The sequence below is a fragment of the Prionailurus viverrinus genome, unplaced genomic scaffold (genome assembly GCF_022837055.1).
Source record: "Prionailurus viverrinus isolate Anna unplaced genomic scaffold, UM_Priviv_1.0 scaffold_63, whole genome shotgun sequence".
Classification (NCBI taxonomy): domain Eukaryota; kingdom Metazoa; phylum Chordata; class Mammalia; order Carnivora; family Felidae; genus Prionailurus; species Prionailurus viverrinus.
In genome coordinates this window covers 2,426-23,482 of record NW_025927625.1, presented here as the reverse complement: position 1 = coordinate 23,482, position 21,057 = coordinate 2,426, and the positions used below count along the sequence as shown (strand labels likewise).

The window sequence follows — 21,057 nt, the reverse complement described above, 5'->3', positions numbered from 1 at the left end:
TCTATCATCTATCCATCTATCTACATACCTACCTATCTACTTCTCCATCCATCCATCATCCACCTACCTATCTATCCATCCATCCATCCATCCACCCTTCATCTATCCATCCATCTATCTACCTACCTACGTACGTCTCCATCTATCCATCCATCCATCCATCCATCTATCATCTATCTACGTACCTATCTATCCATCCATCAATCCATCATCCATCCATCACCCATCTATCCATCTATCTACCTATCTATCCATCCATCATCCATCTATCCAATTCATCTGCCTATCCACCCAACCATCATCTATCTATCCATCTACCTATCTATCTACTTCTCCATCCATCCATCCATCATCCCTCTATCCTTCATCCATCTATCCACCTACCTACCTATCTATCCATCCATCATCCATCTATCCAATCCATCCGCCCATCCATCCACCCATCATCTATCTATTCATCTATCCACCTATCTACTTCTCCATCCATCCATCCATCAACCTATCATCCATCTATCCATCTACCTATCTGTCCATCCATGATCCATCTATCCAATCCATCCATCATCTATCTATCCATCCATCACTATCTATCCATCTATTTACCCACCTACCTATCTACTTCTCCATCCATCCATCCATCATCTATCCATCTACCTACCTACCTACCTATCTATCCATCCATCCACCCATCATCTATATATGCATCTATCTACCTACCTACTTCTATAAACATCCATCATCCATCCATCCATCCATCCATCCATCATCTATCTCCCTACCTACAGACCTTTCTACCTATCCATCGATGCATCTATCCATCCATTTATCTATTAATTCTACCTTCCATCTATCATCCATCATCTACCTGATCTTCAGCAACCTCTCACATCTGCCATTTCCTCTTCTCTGCCTCACACGTGAGCGTCTTTCTGCAGCATCAGTCTGGCTTCTTCCTGTGCACTGCCCGGTTTCCCTGCGCGAAGTACTAGCCTCTTTACGTTGTTCTCACGTTATTTTCTTCGAATTCTTCCTCCTCCCGCCACTGGCCTCTGACACCCACAGCCTCCTCCTCCTGCAAGAACACCGCGTCTGCCCATCGGCCTTCCCCACGTGAATGCTCTCCCGCTTTCCTCGCTCTCACGGAGCACCCGCCTGCTGCTCTCACGGCTTCACTGCCTGTCCTCGCGTGGACCGCTGTGTGCTGCTCACCCGCCCTTGCCTGCGGTGCCTCTCACCGCTGCTGCAGCTGCACAACCTTGCCCTGCCACTCCCCTGCTCCCTGGGGGCTAGGAGCTGCACCTGCCTCCCCTCCTACCTGTTCCCCCCATTGCTGCCTGGGGGCCGCGCCTTCCCTCCTCGCGGCTGAGCGCCACACCTGACTCTCACCGCCTTCCGGTGGCATCGGGCAACAATCTTCCAAAAGGCCCCCGGTCCCCCGCCTCGTCCCCCCAAATCCCGGCCACCCTTCCCCGTGAGGCCATTCCCCGGGCAGCCACTGGGGTCCCCACTATCTGCTAAAATCTAGTGCACCCGAATTTTCAATGATCTGCCCTGAATGCCTTTTCCATCACCGCCCGCCTCTGCCCATGGCCACCCCCATTTCTGGGTCTTGTCTCCCTAAAATGCTGCTGTGGCTTCTCTCTCCCTGTCCTGGGAGACCTCTGTCCCACGGCCTGGCCAGGCCTCCTCCCTTCACGAGGCCGTCCCCCAATATCTGCACACAGAACGAACGCGTCCTGTGCTGGAGAAACGCATGGCCCGCCGCAGACCTAGTTTCTGATGTGGCGTGACTTAGACGGCTCCCGTGTGCCACGGTCACCAACAAGGTCTGGCTTCCCCAGGAGGGGGCCTTGGTCCGTGCACCCGTGCTGAGCAGGGAGCCAGAGCTCGGGCTGCGTTCCAGGTGCGTGGCCACACTTGCTGGCACAGGCTGGGCAGAGGAGGCCGAGGGCCTCTGTCCGGGAGAGGGGTGGGCCACGCGGAAGGTGCCGGGTGGAAGCAGCCTTCTGTTCTGTTCCTGCAGAGACGGAGCAGGGGACCCGCTCCCCCAACTTTCTCATTTGGTCCATTCAGCTCCCTGCCGCGCCCGCACGTCCCTCTGTTTGGCCTGACAGTGCACTCGGCGGGCGGGGCCCGGGGCCGGCGGACACAGCAGGGCAAGTAAGAGGCTCTGGCCCCGCTGCCGCCTCCGGGGTCCCTCGCCTCCGGGGAGCCCCGCGGCACGGAGCCTGCTAGCGCGTGCGCACAGCGGGGCCACGAGCGAGGCCGTACTCACAGAAGACTCGCAGAGTCGGTGGAAGTCTACGCTCAGGTACGCTCGGATGCCGTCGACGGCCCCAGGGAGAGTGAGTCCTCGAAGAAGCAGGGCAAAGAGGACGGCGTACGGCATGGTGGCCGTGATCCACACAACCTGGGAGAACACAGTGCCACCAGGCGTCACCGGCCACCCACCGGCAGGGCGGGCACAGCGTCACCGTGGTTGGTGGCCTCCGGATGGGAAACCCATCGTCCCAAACAGTCACGGGATGCCAGCTCAGCAAAGTCTCCCTGCAGCGCACCGTTAATGCCCTCTACCCTGTAACTTTCCCAGGGATTAAAATGGAACAGACCATTTGGCAGAGAAGGGACATTCCTCTTCTGCATTTGGTCTGCAGCAGTGGGCGGGAGGGGCTGAGTCCCTGATGAGTGAGACGCAGTGAATTTGCACTAGGTGCGCACACGCACGCATAGTCGGCGTGTAGCCGACGGACTCCGGGCTGGGAGACGGAGGGAGGAAAGGAACCCGTCTTCACCGAGAGGCTCCCGGGGGTTGGTATCCTACTCCATGCATACAGCAAGCGATGCACGTTTTGGTCAAAATTGCTCTGGGTGCCCAGATAACCACCAAAATATTTTCATCGGCAAACACCAATTTATGTGTGCTTGCGTTCACGCTGGAAACACCCTGCCGTGAGCGCCTTTCTCTTGATGCCATTCCTTACCCACGGCCACCTGTCCACTTGTCAACCTACCACAGCCACCTGCGCCCTCCCCAACGTACCACGGCCCACCTCTCCACTCCCAACCCAACCGCGGCCCCCAAGTTCACTCCCCGAGCATGGCCGTGTGTCCTCTCCCTAGTGGGCAAGGCCTCACCTTCCCAGAAGTCTTCACTCCCTTCCACAAGCTAAAGTAGAGGAGGATGATGACCAGCACCAGGCAGGATGTGAGCTGCCACCGAGGGGGGCCCAAGTCGTCGATGCCACGGCTCTCATGAAGGTGCAGCACGCCTCGCCTGGAGAGGGTGGGACAGGCGGGTGCTTCAGGGTGCTGCCTCCCTACCCAGAACCGGAACCGTAAAGCTGAGCTTGCCCAGAGAACTCCCCGCCCCCAAGAGGCCTGGCGGAAATCCCCCGGCCCGATGGGACCGGAGACCCCGCTCAGAAGGGTCAGGCCCAAAAGCGTGGCTGGGGGGCAGGGCCCATGCCCTCGAGGGCTGTATCTTGCCGGGAGCCCGCAGAAGCCCAGCCCCGACCTCTCGCTCTCAGCGTCCCCGCTTTGCGGAGCTGCAGAAACCAGAGGGAAGGTGCTCAGTGATGTGGTGCCCTGCGCGGTGATCCAGGGCGCCCTCGGCAGAAACGAGGCTGAGCTCAGGACACACAGACGCCTTCGCCGCTCTCTCAGGGGACGGCGGAACGGCTGGCAGCACCCGCTCTCACGCTCCAGCTGCCTCGAGCAGGGTTCCGCGGGTAACGGACTCAGGACGACTCTGCTCCAGGCTTGCCCAAGAACCCGTCTCGTGGAGGGAACCCATCCTCAGGGCAGGCCACGAGGCCACGAAGAAAGGCAGCGGGACTCGTGGCCCACGGAGCACTCCCTGGGGGTCGGTCTCTCCTTAGATCCCTGCGAACATCTGCGGGGGTCCCGGGTGCCTCTCTGCCCGGCATCCCCTTAGATCCCGTGCCCGTGTGCGAGGGTCCTGGGCACCTCTTAAAATGTTTTTCTTTTTTAATGTTTATTTATTCTTGAGAAAGACAGAGACAGAATGCGAGTGGGTTAGGAGCAGAGAGAGAGGGAGGCACAGAATCGGAAGCAGGCTCCGGGCTCCGAGCCGTCAGCGCAGAGCCCGACGCGGGGCTCCAACTCACAAACCGCGAGATCGTGACCTGAGCCGAAGTCGGACGCTCAACCGACTGAGCCACCCAGACGCCCCCCTGGGTGCCTCTTTACATGCTTTCTCCTTAGATACACAGAACCCTTAGTTCCCGTGACCACCTGTGGGGTCCTGGGCGCCTCCCTGCACCGTAGTCCCTTAGGTCCCCGTGACCGCCCGCGGGGAAGGTGGCGGCACCATCACACTCGCCGTGCACCCGCTGCCTGGCCTCGGCGGCCGGGATTTCGGATTGACCCTGACGGCAGGCTGTGCCGCTGCTCCAGGAAGCGCAGCGGCCCCGTTTTATGAAAGGAGCCATCACTGCCCAGGTTTGCTGAGGTCCTAAGAGAAGAATCCTGATGCCCACGGGAGAAATCTGCGCACCCCAGAGCTTCCCACCAGCTATAGGCGTCACGGAGCCATGGTGGAGGAATCCAGGCTTCCAGACTCCGGAATCAGAGTTTCGTGGCGGCGGGGAGGGGGTGACGGGCACGAACAGAGCCCAACTCGACACTCCCAGCTCCCTCAGCACCACCAAAGTGTCACATCAACCTGTCTCCTCTATGGAGTGCAGGCCACCCCTCACGTGACAGGAGCCCCCGACCCGACACACACACATGCTGTCTTCTGTGTGAGGTCTAGGAGTGGAGATCCCTGGGGCAACAACGCTCGGGCAGCTGTGCCCTGCCCGTCCTCCCCGAGTCCGTCCTCCCGGAGGGCTGCCCTCCCCTGAGTCCGTCCTCCCCGGAGCCTCCCCCGGCAGCACGACTTCCAACGACTTCCTTCTCCTCTCCCCTCCCCGCAGCCCTGGCCCTGCCTGACGCCCCCGCGTCCTGGCCCCCCAGCCAGACCACTTCACCCAGGCCCTCTCCTCACCAACAGAAGTCTCTTTGGGACGACAGCGCCGAGGGAGGCCGCGTGGCCGAAGGCCCAGTCACACCTCGGCCTCCCTGCAAGGCCTCACACACGGGTACCGGTCTGCGACGTGGCAGACAATCGGAAGCCGGACGAAGGACACCAAACGTGTGTTTTCAGACGAGACCGGAGATGATGCAGGGCTGCCCCCCCAGGAGAAGGCAAGGGATGAGGTGAGCCCAGTAACGCCCCAGCTTCCTGTCTGGCAGGGCGTCCCCGAGGCTGGGGCAGGCGTGTCCCAAGGACCGCAAGTGACGGCAGTGTCGATAAAGCTCAGGTGGCCGGAGGTCTGGGAAGGACGCGTCCCCGTGTCCACCAATTCACGGTGCAGGTCCTGGGGGCTCCCGCAGGCCAGGGCGGGGCACCTGTGGGTCACACGGGGAGCTCAGGGGAGGCCCGGAAGCGCCACACGGCAGTGCCCAGAACCACCGAGAGACAGCTTACGGACCGGCGTCAGGACGATAAAGCTCTCCGCGAGCAAATTAACTTCCCGCCAGAACGCAACTAACAGTCCTTAAAGGAAGACGACAAAACCTAATGCAAAAGTCAAACTTACTACGTCCGACGTGGAAGAAGAAAATTAGCAGACACACAGGCGGAACACGTGGCTTACAACCACAACACGAAACTTAAGTCGAGACGGGAAAAGGACCCGATGGAAGAGGTAAAATGGTAACGTTCTTGGAAGAAAAGGGCAAGTCTTTGTGACCTTGGGTTTGGCAATGGGTTTTCTGACATGACATCAAAATCACAAGCAACAACGACAAAATAGATAAACCGACTCCATCAAAACACAAATTTTGTGCATCAAAGGACACTACTGACAGAGAAAAAGGTAACTCACAGAATGAGAAAATAGGTAAGCGAGTAACAACCAGAATATGGAAAGGTTTGTATCTCGATAACAAAATGCCCCCCAAACAATTCAATTTAAAGATGGGCAAAGTGGGGCTACATCAGACTAGGAAGTTTCTGCACAGCATAGGAAACCACCAACAAAAGGAAAAGTCAACTTTATCCGAAGAAGATGAAAACACTAACTCAAAAATATACTTGCACCCCTGTGTTCACTGCAGCTTTATTTACAAAGGCCAAGACAGAAAAACAACCCAAGTGTCCATCGACAAATGAACAAGAAAAATATGGTTCATCCATACAGTGGAATAGGGATCAGCCTTAAAAGGAAGGAAACTGATAGCTGCTACAGCAGGGATGGCCCCTGGGGACATCACGCTGAGTGAAATAAGCCAGACACGAGGACAAACGCTGAACGATTCTTCCTACACGAGGTCCCTACGGTCATCGAATTCATAGAGACAGAGCACAAGATAGTGGGCGCCAGGGGCTGGGGTGGGGGTGGGGAGGGAGTTAGTGTTTCACGGGGACAGAGCTTCAGTTTGGGAGAACGAGAAAGTCCTGGAGATGGATGGTGGTGACAGCTGCACGGTGCCGTGACTGTGTAATATTAAACCGCACGCTTAGAACGGTTAAAGAGATGTATTTTGTTATGTAGAGTTCACCACAATTTACGGAACTCCCCCCAAAACAACGCAACATGTTTCAGAAAAACTAAAGCAGAGAGAATTCGTTGCCGGCAAGTCTATGCTGTAGGACGTGTTAAAGGAAACCCTTCAGAAAGGAGGAAATGATGCCCAAATGGAAATCTGGATCTGCACAGGGCAGGGAGAGCACCAGAAACAGCGGACGTGCTCGTAAACATAAAAGGTGTTTTTCCACTTAGACGTACCCGGACTATAATGCACCGTTTAAAGCAAAAATAGTAGCAACGCGTTATGGAGTTTATAACAGATTGTGGAAACAAAATCTGTGACAATAAAGGGCAGGAGTGAGAGTGGGAGCACGTTGTTGTAAGGCTCCTAGTTTCCGCGTGGAGTGGCAGGACGCCATCTGAAGGTAGACCCTGACGAGTTACAGACGTGGGTCATAAACCCGGTAAACAGCCACAGAAATGAAAACAAAGAGCGGCTATAGCGTATTAGCCAACAGTGTAACTCAAACGGAAGCCTAAGTGTTCATTAATTCCAAAGGAGGGACGAGTAGAGGAAACAAAACACAAAGAGATGGGACACAGAGGAAAAACGTGGAGACGAAAGACTTAAACCCGACCTCGTGGAAGATTATTGAACGGAAAGCCCTACGACGAGGCAGAGATGGCTGTACCGCATAAACGGCAAGAACCATGTCTACGCCGCCTGCAAGAAACGCGCGCTCGGTACGACACACGTGGGTTAAAAACACAGGATGGAAAAGGTGCCGGTGCAAACGCGGCCCACCGCGGGCCGGGGAGGAACGCTGCTGCCGGACAAAGCTGCTCCAGGAAGAGGAACGTGACCAAGGGGGACATTTTATATGGAAATGGGTCCGCTCAAAGACTTGACACACACCCACACACACACACACACACACACTTCGCCACAGAGTCCCAGAAGCACAAGTCAGGCAGAAGCCGACGGAATCAAGACGAGGCACATGCACAGCCCACATTCCCATGGTGCGTCCCACAGCCGGTAGCACGGTGGACAGTGAGGACGCAGAAGACCCGGCGGGTGGCACAGGAGCTCACGCGACCCGTGGGTGCAAGTCCCTTCCCGGTGACAGCAGGACTCACGTTCTGTGCCAGTGCACCCACGATACCCACCAGCGTAAACCACACACTAGGCACGAAAGGTCTCAGTAGAGTTTGGAATAATGAGGCTTTGTACATATATTATGTCACTAAATCAGAATTAAATCAGAAATCAAGAACAGAAGCGGATCTAGAAAACCTCCAAAATTTTCGACACTAAACGGGAATGCCTCCAAAATCTCCCATGAGTCAAAGAAGAAATTACCAAGCGGATCAGGGAATACTTGGAACCGAATGAAAGTGAAAACAGCACCGGGAGCTTTGGGGGAGCAGCCAAAGCCGTCTCCTAGAGGCAAACGTGTAAGTAGTTTTAAACGTATAGCTCTCTAGTTTACAGTGGAAAGTAGGCGACGGTGGTGTCGATAAGTGTCTGTGGGACTCGGGGACGTTTAAAGTGGTTGGGGTTACACGAGCCTGTTTGGGGGTCTCCAAGCCCACGGGCGCAGTCCTGGCTTGGCCCTCACGGCCGTCCAGCGAGTCCCCCGCGCGGTTTCTCAGCCCTGGGAGCCACAGCCACGAGCCTCTGGCTTCTGCTCCGAGCCTGCAGGGTCTCCTCGGGCACGCCCACCAGGGACTGAAACTGGGACCCTCGGCTGGCGCAGGGGCTGCCGAGGACAGCGGTTCTGGGGCTCCGCTTTCTTGGGGAAGATGTGACGAGAATAACAGCAACATCAGTTTTCACTCTGGGGTCTCAGGAGGAGCCACGTGCTTGTCGGAGTCCTTTCCCCCGTGAATCCGTCCACGCCTCCGAACAAAAGACAGGTGGCCCCCAATGGCATTACTTGGCACCTCTCAGCCTCCGTGAGCTCTCCAAACTTCAAAATTGCACGGGTATCCATCTCGAAATAGCGAGAGACGCCTCAGCACGAAACCTTAGTCCCCAATCTGTTGGTGTAACGACGGATTAGACCCAAGCCAGCACCGAGCGGCTGAGCGTCCCTCAGCGTGGTGGGCCTGACCGCGGGGCCCCAGGTGCTCGCGCGCCACTGGGTCCTCATCTCCCCTTCCTGGTGCAGGGGGTCCCCTGCGGACCCCTTACCTCTGATCCCAAGCTGAGCCGGCTCGGGCCACAGGGGGAGGGCACACGCAGCCGGGGCCCGGCCCGTCAGCGAGACACCATCACGTTCGGGAAACGGAGCAGTTATCGAGACAGCGGCAAGCGACAGCAAACTCGACTCCTCCTTTCCTGGGCAATTCTCGCTTCCTCGTCGCACCGCAAGTCCCACCCACACACTCAGATAAACTTCCCCCGGTCTCCTTTCTCACAGACGCGCCTGGCCTGGGTCTCTTGGGCAAGTCAAGAGGGACAGACAGACCTCTGAAACCAGCCGGCCACCCCGGAGAGCTGGCGGGGCTCACGGCCCCCCCGCTCCCCTCAACCCCCCGTTCGCTCTCCTCCAGTCGCCAACCACCACCGACGGCGTCCTAAAAACACAAGCAAGTCCCATGGCACACGACGGTCACCCGCCCTGACTGCTCTTCCTGGCCACGGTCTGGGGAGAACATCCTCCCAGCATCGCCCAGACCCTCCCAACCCACCTGACCTGTCCCCGCCCCTCGATGCCACTTTCCACGACAGAGATTTGGTCCCCGCTCGGGGCTCAGAATCCCAGAACAAAGCATTCGGAGTCTCAGTGTCCGAAATGCAGTTCAAATCCAGGACACCCACCTCCCTGCTGGCGGTATCTTGGAAGTCCACAGGTCGGGTCACCCGGCTGCCCGGAGGCGCTGTTTCTCTCTCCCCTGTGCCCGGGACAGGGCCCCTTTCTCCCAGGAAAGGCCTCCTCGAACCGTTCTGGGACAGAAATGGAGATCCTGGGGGGGGGGGGGGCGGTGGGTGTCTGTCCACCTGCCCAGTCCCTGGGTCTTCTCGGAAGGACAGGGCTGACGCCTAGACACCCAGACACTGTGTTTCTCAGCTCACGGTTTTCAACTCCACGCGTGTTTTGCAAACGTGCCTATTTGCTGGTGAAACCACGGTTGTTTTATTTTCGTCGGTCGAAGTTCCTTTTGCTAAGTTGTGAGCAGACTCATTTTCACATAGAAACGTTAACAGAATATATGTAAGCGGACAGCTGAGACTCAGTCCCCAAAAGAAACGTCCCCCTGGCTGTGAAATTGTGGCGTCAGCGGGAAGCCCCCGGGATGCCCTGTGCTCACCTCTGGAAGAAGCTGCCTGTGGGGACACTGAGGCAGCCTGAGCTACGCGGGGACCCGGGAGGGGCTCCTGGAGCCGCTCCACACGCCACCCGGCCCGCTCACGTTTACCAACGTGTCTCAGGCACACCACTCCGCCAAGGCCAGGTCGGCGTCGCCCCGGCAGGGCGGCCTTGGGACACAGCGGGTCCTCGGCGAGTGTCTGCATTCTGAGGAGAAGCGATGTACCCATCGGGCCACTGACGGCCCTTCCAGGCTGGGTCGGGCCACGTGGGATAAGAGCGAGGGGGGCAGGAGCCGTGGCAGAAAGGACCCCGAGAAGAACAGGTTCGGCCAGAGTGACGTGTCCGCAGGTGGTGGATGCCAAGTGGCGCAGAGGGCAGGGGCTGGAAGGGGGGGCACCGGGAGCGCCATTGGACGTGGGGACCGAGGGCAGCCTCGGACCAGAACTAATGTTGCGTTTGTACCGGGAACAGAACATCTCGGAAAAAGCAACAGTCAGCGTGTTGAGCAAGGCTGGAGACCAGTCCTGCACAGCGTGCAGGGGTGGCCGGGGGAGCGGACGAGGCAGAGCCCGGCCCACTCGGGGGGCGCCGCCCCCCCCACCCCCCTGCCCTCCGTGCGCCGCCTCCGCCAGCCTCCCACACCCACACCAAGGCTGCCGAGGACTCACCCCGCGAGAGCGTCGCTGGGCCACCAGAGGTGGGATTCGGCACGGCGCCCCCCCCCCCCCCCCGAGAGCCCACGGGCACGGGACGGGGGCGCAGCACAGGGCAAGGGCCCTCGGCACACCTCGCGGGCAGCGCGGCCGGGGCGCCTGACCCCCGGGGCTCCCGCATCCCGCCCTGCCCAAGGCAGCCACGGAAGGGCCGTGTCCCCGGAGCCCCACTTACTCGAAGTACTCGGTGGCGGGCGTGGTGTGGAGGGTGTGGTTGGGGCCCGAGCCGGGGCCGGCGGAGCGCGCGTCCACGCAGTCGGGGCTGTTCCACGTGTTGTTGCAGTGGACCCACGGCAGCTCCGCGGCGAAGGAGGAGAAGAAGTAGTGCAGCGCCCAGGCGATGATGACGTTGTAGAAGAAGCCCACGTACAGGGAGATGAGGATGACCGTGAAGCCCACGCCTAGGGCAGGGAGCACACCGCGTCAGCACGCGCCTGGGCGGGGCCACACGGCGTCAGGGCAGGGAGCACGCGACGTCAGCACGCGCCTGGGCGGGGGCACACGGCGTCAGGGCAGGGAGCACGCGACGTCAGCACGCGCCTGGGCGGGGGCACACGGCGTCAGGGCAGGGAGCACGCGACGTCAGCACGCGCCTGGGGCCGGGAGCACACGGCGTCAGGGCAGGGAGCACGGGGCGTCAGCACACGCCTGGGGTAGGGAACATATGACGTCAGCACGCGCCTGGGCGGGGGCACGCGACGTCAGCACGCGCCTGGGCAGGGAACATTTGACGTCAGCACGCGCCTGGGCGGGGGCACACGGCGTCAGGGCGGGGAGCACGCGGCGTCAGCACGCGCCTGGACAGGGAACACATGACGTCAGCACACGCCTGGGCGGGGGCGCACGGCGTCAGCAGGCGCAGCCACCTCCCCTCCCCAGGCCGGCTCCTTGGACCTTGGACGCCCGGCAGAGACAACCAGTGAGCGCTCAGTTGCCAGAATTCCCGCCAGGGTCACAGAAAGAGGACTGTGCCCAACCCCCCGAAACAGCCATGGCCATCTCTGAGCACCCAGAGACATGCAGGGTCACCAGGGCCACCCTGGCGGAACCAGGCACCCGCAGACAGTGTGACTAAGGGCCGTCTGTGGCCATCCACTACCACTTGCGGCCGCTCAGCATCAACATGGTCATGCAGGGCCCCCAGGCCACACAAAGCCATCAGAATCATCTAGTGCCACCATCACAATGTAGGACCATCCGGGACACCCAGGAATGCAGAGCACCACCAAGACCCAGCGGAGACCACCCCAAACCATACAGGTCACCCAGGAATACCCAGTATCTTCCAGAGCCATCCAGGGCCACCAATGGCCATTAGATAACCAGGGTCCTCCACATTCACACACAGCTACCAAGAGCCACTCAGAGACATTTATGGCCACCTATGGCTGCTCACACCCCCTCAAGACGACCCAGGGCAAACAGAGTCATCTGGGTTTACTCATAGGTACCCAGAGCCACCTGGAGTCACCCGGGGCCATGCATGAGCATCCAGAGTCTCCTGAGGCCACTGATGGCCTTTTCCAGTGACCTTTCCAGTGTCACGAAACCTGGCATTTGGGATCTGTCATCGAGGGGCTCCTGGCCCCTCGTGAACGAGGGCAGAGTGGCAAGCAGTCTTTGGGGCTGTGCTGTCCTGACTCACGGCAGATGGGTCTGGCCTCCGCCCACTGGCCAAGGTGCCCTTGCTCAATGCCAGGCAAGGCCGCCCCGGTCCTGCTACGGCGGCTCCCTGCGGTAGGCGCCACGCACGGCTATTTTCCTTCCAGCTCTGCGTCTCGGCTTCGCAGGCAGGACTCGTGTGGACGAGAGCTCTGGCTTGCTTTACTAAAGTCTGTTTGGCTGCTACGTCCCCGTCCTGCCTGCTCGTGGCCGGGAGGGGGCAGGAGGGCGGGGAGCATGCCTTCGAGGTGGTGTTTATAGGAAGAGGCTTGGGTTGTCTTTTATGAACGGAACCCTGAGAAGAAGTAAGTCAATGCTCAGGGCACTGCACCGAAGTCGCCTTCCTCCCCCGGAAGCAGAAAGAGGCAGTAAAGTTCATTGGTGCACATACATTAAACAGATCCCGAATCGGGAGGGCCCTAAAGTCAAATGGGCCCTGTTGTGCAAACCCTCTCGGAATATGTGTGCAGCAGCAGTGGTGACCACAACACAATTTTCTGTGCAAGGTCTTCTCCCACGTGGACTTGGTCAACACTAAACCAAGCTATATTGCAATTCTGCTCCCTGGGTTCCCAGGAGAGAGGCCGGGCCACGGTTTACAGCGAATCTGCCCGGGGCAGCCGTGCTGTGGGGAAGCCGTGTTCCCAGGAAAACGTGCTGTGGGGAAGCCACGGTGCTGGGAAGCCGGGCTGTTTAGAAGAGCATCACAGAAGGTTCTCCCTGGCAGGGGGCCGACTGTGGATGCCTGACCTGAAACCATTCTGAGGTTAAAAGTGTGCAGCCTGACCCTTGGGGAAGTCAAGGGAGCCTCTGAACCAACCCGAAGCAGATCCAGATCCACCTTGCGAAGGAAGAGTTATCTTGGCCGCGGCCCTTCCTGCACCCGTGCCCCGTGCACAGCCCCCTGCTAAGCTAGGTTTCTCCACCTTCCTGCCAGAGTGACAAGGTCGCCACGGGCCGATGTGGCTCCCAGAGCACGAGGGCCTGCCCCGTGGCAGCCGGGCACCAGAGGCCCTCCCGCATACGAGGGTCGCCTCCCCTGGGCTGCCCTCCAGGTGCCCACATGCCTGGGCAGAGGGCCCAGTCCCCAGGAAGGTGGCTGTGAAGGTGGGCTATTTGTGGGGTCACTCCAAGTCTGTCCTAGGTGGACACAGCCTCACAAGCCCACGGGCTGGGCCACCATCACCACACTCCGGTTCATGTCACTTTGGGCTCCCTCCCGGCGGCTGCAGCGATGTTCCTCCTTGCAAGAGCCTCTAAATAAAGCTGCACCTGACAGAACTCTTCTGTCGCGGATGGCATAGGACCGCGTCCCCCAGTGGGCGGGCTCGCCCTGTCCCGAGTTCCCAGGAAAACATGGGAAATCCGCCCACTCCCGCCACCCCCCTCCTTCCCCCAGCCCCTGCTCCCCCCCGCCCCTGCTCCCCCCCAGCCCCTGCTCCCACCCCTGCTCCCCGCCCCACACGCCCAGCCCTGGCTCCTGCTCAGTTCCTGCTCCTGGGACCCCGGGACTAACCGTGAATTCCAGCCACGGGTCTTAATGTCTGGTTTCTGAAGCTTCTGTTTTCCTCAGTACTTCTTTATGTTGACTCTATAAACTTTAGCCTTTACAGTTAACTGTGTGTATTTTATCTCATTTTAAGCTACTTCAAATTCTTTTTTTTTTTTAATTTTTTTTCAACGTTTTTAAATTTATTTTTGGGACAGAGAGAGACAGAGCATGAACGGGGGAGGGGCAGAGAGAGAGGGAGACACAGAATCGGAAACAGGCTCCAGGCTCCGAGCCATCAGCCCAGAGCCTGACGCGGGGCTCGAACTCCCGGACCGAGAGATCGTGACCTGGCTGAAGTCGGACGCTTAACCGACTGCGCCACCCAGGCGCCCCATCAAATTCTTTTTAGAAAGAGGAGTTTGATGAATCACACCGAAAATATCACAACTGTCTCCCACTCGGGAAAACAGGGTGCCGTGTCTCCACAGCACCGGGAGGCAGGTCCGTGTCTGGCAGGTAACTGGGCCACCTAAGGGGGGGCATCCCGGTGGAGCCCACCCCCCACCCCCAACTGCGCAGGCCGCTGCCTCCGGGAGCCTGTCGGGAGCACCGGCCACAGAAGGTGCTCCTGGAGGAGTGGCCTGGCTGTCCTCACGAGGGTCACTGCAGGCCACTGCGAGGAACACACAGGATTCCTCCGGACAGTCTGGGCATCCTGAGTGTCTGCTGGGTCTGTGCGTGTGCGCACGTGTGCGGAGGAGAGGGACAGAGACAGAGACAGGGAGACAGAGAGGGAGAGACAGGGAGAGACAGAGACAGGAACGCAGAGACAGGGAGACACAGATGGGGAAACAGAGAGAGCCAGGGAGACATAAAGAGAGACAGGAAGGGAGATGGGGGCAGACGGAGAGAGATGAGAGACAGAGAGACAGGGAGAGACAGGGGGAGAGAGAGAGTCCACCCACAGGGGCCACGCAGCCCCAGCACGGCCCTCCGCACGGATGGGTGTCCAGAACTGGACAGAAGGTGTCTTGGGCTGCAGGCAGTGTGGACGTGGGGCTGTGGGGCAGAGGGAAATCTGAAGGAAGCAGTGTCTGCCCGCGGGTGCTCCGGGCGGAAGGAGGTGAGACGCCCCGCACCTGGGCTCCCCTTCTCCCTGAGGGTGCTGGAGCTCCTGCTACCGGGGTCACGTTTTCCTATTAACCCCTCCGTTGGGTTAAGTCGTCCTAACGGGCGCCTGGGGGGCTCAGTCAGTCAAGTGTCCGACTTCGGTTCAGGTCACGATCTCCCGGTTCCCGAGTTCGAGCCCCGCGTCGGGCTCTGTGCTGGCAGCTCGGGCCTGGAGCCTGCTTCGGACTCTGTGCCTCCCCCTCTCTCTGACCCTCCCCTGCTCGCACTCTGTCTCTCTCTCTCTCAAAAATAAATAAACAAAAAATTTTAAAAAACAAGGATTAAGTCGTCCTTTGAGATCTTCGGGAATCAATCGCTATTGACACTTTATAAACTGCAATATAAAAACCTCTCTACGTTGGCAGCTTCTCTGGAGAACATCCTTCTCCTGGCAGGACATACGGAGGCAGGGCGGTGGGTGCTCGGGGGTCCCCGGCGGGAGCGGGGGGGAGGTGGGGGGCCCCCCCGGCTTGGGGCACGTGAGAAGCAGACACACTGCAGACGCACAGGGCCGCTGCCCGCAAAGCCAACAAGGCAGCCGGCAGCGGGAGGCCACCCCCGCCCCGCACTGCCCCCCGGGGGTCACCCGAGGACGCACGGACAGCACTGACCACGGCGCTGGCGGTGCGCGGGCCAGGGGGATGGGCCGCTCCGGCCGCGTCCACGCTGCGCGCGCACGGAGACGCCGCGGTGCCAGCTGCTTCCCCCGCCTCATCCCTCCATCGGGGCTTCACGGAGGAAGAGACCAGCGTCCGGCCTCTTGTGTGGCCGTGCAGAGGGGACGCCCAGGCCCGGCACTGGAAGCCACAGCCGCGGGCCTCGTTCTGAGGTTGGGGGGGGGGGGTGGGGAGCGGGCAGGCCTCTCCTGAGTTCTGTCTGGGGGACCCACCGGTCACGTAGCGGAGGGACAAGCTGCTACCATCCCGAAGCTCGGCAAGCGGGCCCTTAAGAAGGAAACCCGCACAGCGCCGGAGGGGACATCGGGCCGGGCCAGTCCCCGTGCTTCCGCTGCCGGGCGGGCGGTGCCCCCGGAGCCCCGGCCACACGGCCGCGCGCCGTCCTCGCTCCCCGGGCCCCGGCAGCTGCCATCTCTGACCATGACCCACCGGCCCATCCTCGCGCGTCCCGGAGGACGGGGGGGGGGGGGGGGGGGGGGGGGGGGCGGGGCTTCCGTCCTCCTGCAAACACACCGACTTTTCAAGGATTTCTTGGGAAGTCCTTGGACTGATCTCTCGGCAACCGTGTTCGTGATGAAACCCGGCAGCGCGCCCGCGTCTCCCCACGAATCCTCCCCGAGCCACGGGCTCCGCAGGCGCGGTGTGGCCCGGAGGCCGCGCTCAGGGGGACACGGCCGGGACTCAATCCCACGCTGCCCCCGGCCAGGGACATCATCCTTGGTGCCCGAGTCTCCAGGATGGGGACAACACAGAGGGCCCTTCTTCCCTGGGCTTCTCACGAAGGTGGAGGGAGGCGCCCGCGGAGGAGCTGACTGCCAGGCTCTCTACCTCGGCTCAGTACAAGGCGCCCCTGCCTCCTGGCGCCCTGGCATCTCAGCAGGCGACTGGAGGGAGGGCTCAGCACAAAACTAGATCCCTAGATACACACAGGTGGCCCGCTAGAGAATAGATAGTGAGAGAGATGGAGATAGATGGGGGACGGGGGATGCGCAGGTGCAGGGATGGGTCACGGAGGGATGGGGGATGGGGGCGCGGGGGGACAGGGGGGTGGGGGACAGGGGATGGAAGAAGGATGACAGGCAGATGACGGGGGTTGATACATGACGGGTGACAGGTGGATAGATCCTGGACGGCAGGTGATAGGTGGCTGACGGGTAGACAGAGGGACACAGGTGACAGATGACATGAGTTGAATTGCGTCCCCTCCAAAATTCACTTGCTGAATTTCTAAGCCCCGGTAGGTCACGGTGTGACCTTATTTGGAGGCAGGGTCTTCCCAGGGGTAATCAAGGGAAGTTGGGCTGTGAGGGTGTGCCCCCGTCCCGTGTGACCGGCGTCCTCAGAGTTATGGGGACGCGCGTAGGGGAGGTCTGGAGCAGATTGTGCCTCACGGCCTCAGGAGGAATGCCTTCTACCCGTGCAACTCGATTTCGGGTTTCTGGCCTCGAGCAACGTAAGGCAACAAAGGTCTGCTCCTCAGGCCGCCCGGCGCGTGGGGCGTTGCACACGGCCGCGGCCGGCCGGCGCAGAGAGACGACGGGTGGATGGACGGACCGTGACGGGCAGAGGGCAGACCGACAGACAGACGGGGGGGGTTTCCCCCTGTCTAGCGCATAAACGCCGACAGCACGGCCCCCGGACGGCAGGCCTCACGGCCGGGACGCGCGCTCCCGAATCCCGTCGCCGCAGGCCGAAAGGAGGACCAGAGTTGAGATGCTGCGTCCGGGGGCAGAGACGGGGAGCGAAGCGGGAGCGAAGGCACTCGGCTTGGGCGTGCCACGGCGGGGTGTGGGGGCGTCCCGCCGTTACCTTTCAGCAGGGGGCAGATCTTCCAGACGCCCGCGGCCCCTTCCCTGGTGAACTGCCCCAGGGCCAGCTCCATGTAGAAGAGCGGCACCCCGGCAACGGCCATGAAGAGCAGGTAGGGGACCAGGAAGGCGCCTGTGGGGCAGGACAGCGCGTCAGCCCGCGGGCTGCGGCCGCCCCGGCGCCACCGCGCTCACCCACCTCCCGCCGGTCCCCCCCCGAAGCTCCCTGCGTGGCCACCCTCCGAGGGGAAGTCCCTGGCTGGGCCGGGCGAGCCCCCCGCCTCCCTGCCCGGCCCCCACTGCCAGAAGCCCCGGCCGTCCCTCGGGCCAAGCTTGAAATCAACCCGAGAGCAGAGCAGATGAAGCGCCCGCCCACACCCCGCCTCTGCTCCTGGGTCCGGCCTCCCCCCTGCCCCGCGTGAGCTCTAACTGCCCGCCGGGAGCTGAGGTCCAGTGCTGCCCTTCGTGGGGTCCGTCACCCCCCCCCCCCCCCAGCTCTCCGTCCTCACAGCCTGCCTCGGCGGGGGGGTTACGTTGACAGGTGCCGCGTGAGGAGCCGGCGTCCCTCCAGGGTGGCGCCCGGCCCTCCTGTGGCGGCCCCCCGTCCCGGGCACAAAACTCGGGGCCTCGCGGGCCCCGGCCCACACGAGGGGGCTTTGCCACGGCTCCGGTCCCGGGGCGGGGAGGGGCAGGCAGGGAGGCCCCGCGGCTCCTCGCACCTGCCTGGGCCCCAGTGTTCTCCCCTCGGCACGGGGTGGGGGCTGGGAGGGCCTCCCACGGAGGTCCTTCCAAAGCCCTCGTGTGTGCGGCACTGAGTGACCACGGGGAGCGGCCACCAACTCAAGGGGCTTCTCCGCCTGAGGGCTTTGGGTGACCCGTGCCTGTTTTCGTTTTCTAGTCCCCAGGCAGCTGTGGGGGAAGGGCTGGCTGGCTTCGGGGCAGGCGGAGGGACACTTTCTCCGCTACTCCACGCTCAAGGGCCTCCGCACCGTTCGCAGACACTGGCTTAAGTCGGCCAAGGGTACCGCTCTGCGGGCACCTGAGAATGTTCCCCGCAGGGTGACGCCCCGCCTCTGCCCCCGTGTTTGCGGGCTCCCCCCGCCCCCGGGGACTCCGTGGGCCCCACTCACCGCCGCCGTTTTTGTAGCACAGGTAGGGGAACCGCCAGACGTTGGCCAGGTCCACGGCAAAGCCGACCACCGACAGGAGGAAGTCGACCTTCTTGCTCCAGGTCTCTCGTTCTTGGGTCTCCACGGGCGTCTGCGTGGGGTTGGTGAGGGCGGAGCTGGTGAACTGCACCCCATTCCGCTCCTTGACCAGGACGAGTTCCACGGCCTTGGGGCCCGTAGCGTTGGGCTCCTTAGCCGGGGCCACGCCGGAAGACATGGGCACCTCCGGGCGCCGGCTCTCACTGGTGCGCAGCCTGGGGCCTCGGACTCGGTGCGTCCTCCTCCGGCCTTCAGCCAGCATAGGAAGTAAGCACACACAGGAAGGCAGCGGCTCAGGAGCCCGGACCGCGGGGCGCCTCGCCGCAAGAGCAGACTCGGGCAGAACAAGCGCAGGCCAAGCACCTGAGACGCCACGGCCAAGGTTGAGGACACTAGGAGAGGGGAAGTTCCTGTGGGGGGGGGGGGGGGCGGGACAGCCCGTGGAAACCTCGGGACAGACACCTGCCACCTGCCTTGCTCCCCCCCCCAGCACCCTCTCTGTTCCTACACCTGCCTTGCTCCCCCCCAGCACCCTCTCTGTTCCTACACCTGCCTTGCTCCCCCCCCCAGCACCCTCTCTGTTCCTACACCTGCCTTGCTCCCCCCCCCCCCCGGCACCCTCTCTGTTCCTACACCTGCCTTGCTCCCCCCCCAGCACCCTCTCTGTTCCTACACCTGCCTTGCTCCCCCCCAGCACCCTCTCTGTTCCTACACCTGCCTTGCTCCCCCCCCAGCACCCTCTCTGTTCCTACACCTGCCTTGCTCCCCCCCAGCACCCTCTCTGTTCCTACACCTGCCTTGCTCCCCCCCCCAGCACCCTCTCTGTTCCTACACCTGCCTTGCTCCCCCCCCAGCACCCTCTCTGTTCCTACACCTGCCTTGCTCCCCCCCCAGCACCCTTTCTGTTTCTACACCTGCCTTGCTCCCCCCCAGCACCCTCTCTGTTCCTACACCTGCCTTGCTCCCCCCCCCAGCACCCTCTCTGTTCCTACACCTGCCTTGCTCCCCCCCCCAGCACCCTCTCTGTTCCTACACCTGCCTTGCTCCCCCCCCCCAGCACCCTCTCTGTTCCTACACCTGCCTTGCTCCCCCCCCCCAGCACCCTCTCTGTTCCTACACCTGCCTTGCTCCCCCCCACCCGGCACCCTCTCTATACCGACACCTGCCTTGCTCCCCCCCCCAGCACCCTCTCTGTTTCCTACACCTGCCTTCCTCCCCCCACCCGGCACCTCTCTGTTCCTACACCTGCCTTGCTCCCCCCCCAGCACCCTCTCTGTTCCTACACCTGCCTTGCTCCCCCCCAGCACCCTCTCTGTTCCTACACCTGCCTTGCTCCCCCCCCCAGCACCCTCTCTGTTCCTACACCTGCCTTGCTCCCCCCCAGCACCCTCTCTATACCGACACCTGCCTTGCTCCCCCCCCCCAGCACCCTCTCTGTTCCTACACCTGCCTTGCTCCCCCCCCCCAGCACCCTCTCTGTTCCTACACCTGCCTTCCTCCCCCCCACCCGGCACCCTCTCTATACCGACACCTGCCTTGCTCCCCCCCCAGCACCCTCTCTGTTCCTACACCTGCCTTGCTCCCCCCCCCGGCACCCTCTCTGTTCCTACACCTGCCTTGCTCCCCCCCCAGCACCCTCTCTGTTCCTACACCTGCCTTGCTCCCCCCCAGCACCCTCTCTGTTCCTACACCTGCCTTGCTCCCCCCCCAGCACCCTCTCTGTTCCTACACCTGCCTTGCTCCCCCCCCCAGCACCCCTCTCTGTTCCTACACCTGCCTTGCTCCCCCCCCCCAGCACCCTCTCTGTTCCTACACCTGCCTTGCTCCCCCCCCAGCACCCTCTCTGTTCCTACACCTGCCTTGCTCCCCCCCCAGCACCCTCTCTGTTCCTACACCTGCCTTGCTCCCCCCCAGCACCCTCTCTGTTCCTACACCTGCCTTGCTCCCCCCCCAGCACCCTCTCTGTTCCTACACCTGCCTTGCTCCCCCCCCCAGCACCCTCTCTGTTCCTACACCTGCCTTGCTCCCCCCCACCCGGCACCCTCTCTATACCGACACCTGCCTTGCTCCCCCCCCCAGCACCCTCTCTGTTCCTACACCTGCCTTGCTCCCCCCCCCCAGCACCCTCTCTGTTCCTACACCTGCCTTCCTCCCCCCCACCCGGCACCCTCTCTATACCGACACCTGCCTTGCTCCCCCCCCCAGCACCCTCTCTGTTCCTACACCTGCCTTGCTCCCCCCCCACCCAGCACCCTCTCTGTTCCTACACCTGCCTTCCTCCCCCCCACCCGGCACCCTCTCTATACCGACACCTGCCTTGCTCCCCCCCCCAGCACCCTCTCTGTTCCTACACCTGCCTTGCTCCCCCCCCCCAGCACCCTCTCTGTTCCTACACCTGCCTTGCTCCCCCCCAGCACCCTCTCTGTTCCTACACCTGCCTTGCTCCCCCCCCCCCCAGCACCCTCTCTGTT

At 61.6% G+C, this 21,057-nt stretch overlaps 1 protein-coding gene across 1 annotated transcript in view; it reads right to left on the bottom strand.

Moving 5' to 3' along the window:
* Positions 1-18,848, bottom strand: part of SLC6A3 (solute carrier family 6 member 3) — a 37,505-nt gene extending 18,657 nt beyond the window's left edge. Inside the window, exons 1-5 of the mRNA XM_047848429.1 lie at positions 18,509-18,848; positions 17,380-17,511; positions 10,745-10,970; positions 3,136-3,274; positions 2,276-2,410 (exon numbers count right to left, since the gene is read on the bottom strand). Of these exons, the coding sequence (XP_047704385.1) occupies positions 2,276-2,410; positions 3,136-3,274; positions 10,745-10,970; positions 17,380-17,511; positions 18,509-18,848 (972 nt within the window). The remainder of the gene's footprint in view (positions 1-2,275; positions 2,411-3,135; positions 3,275-10,744; positions 10,971-17,379; positions 17,512-18,508) is intronic.
* Positions 18,849-21,057: the final 2,209 nt, after the last annotated feature.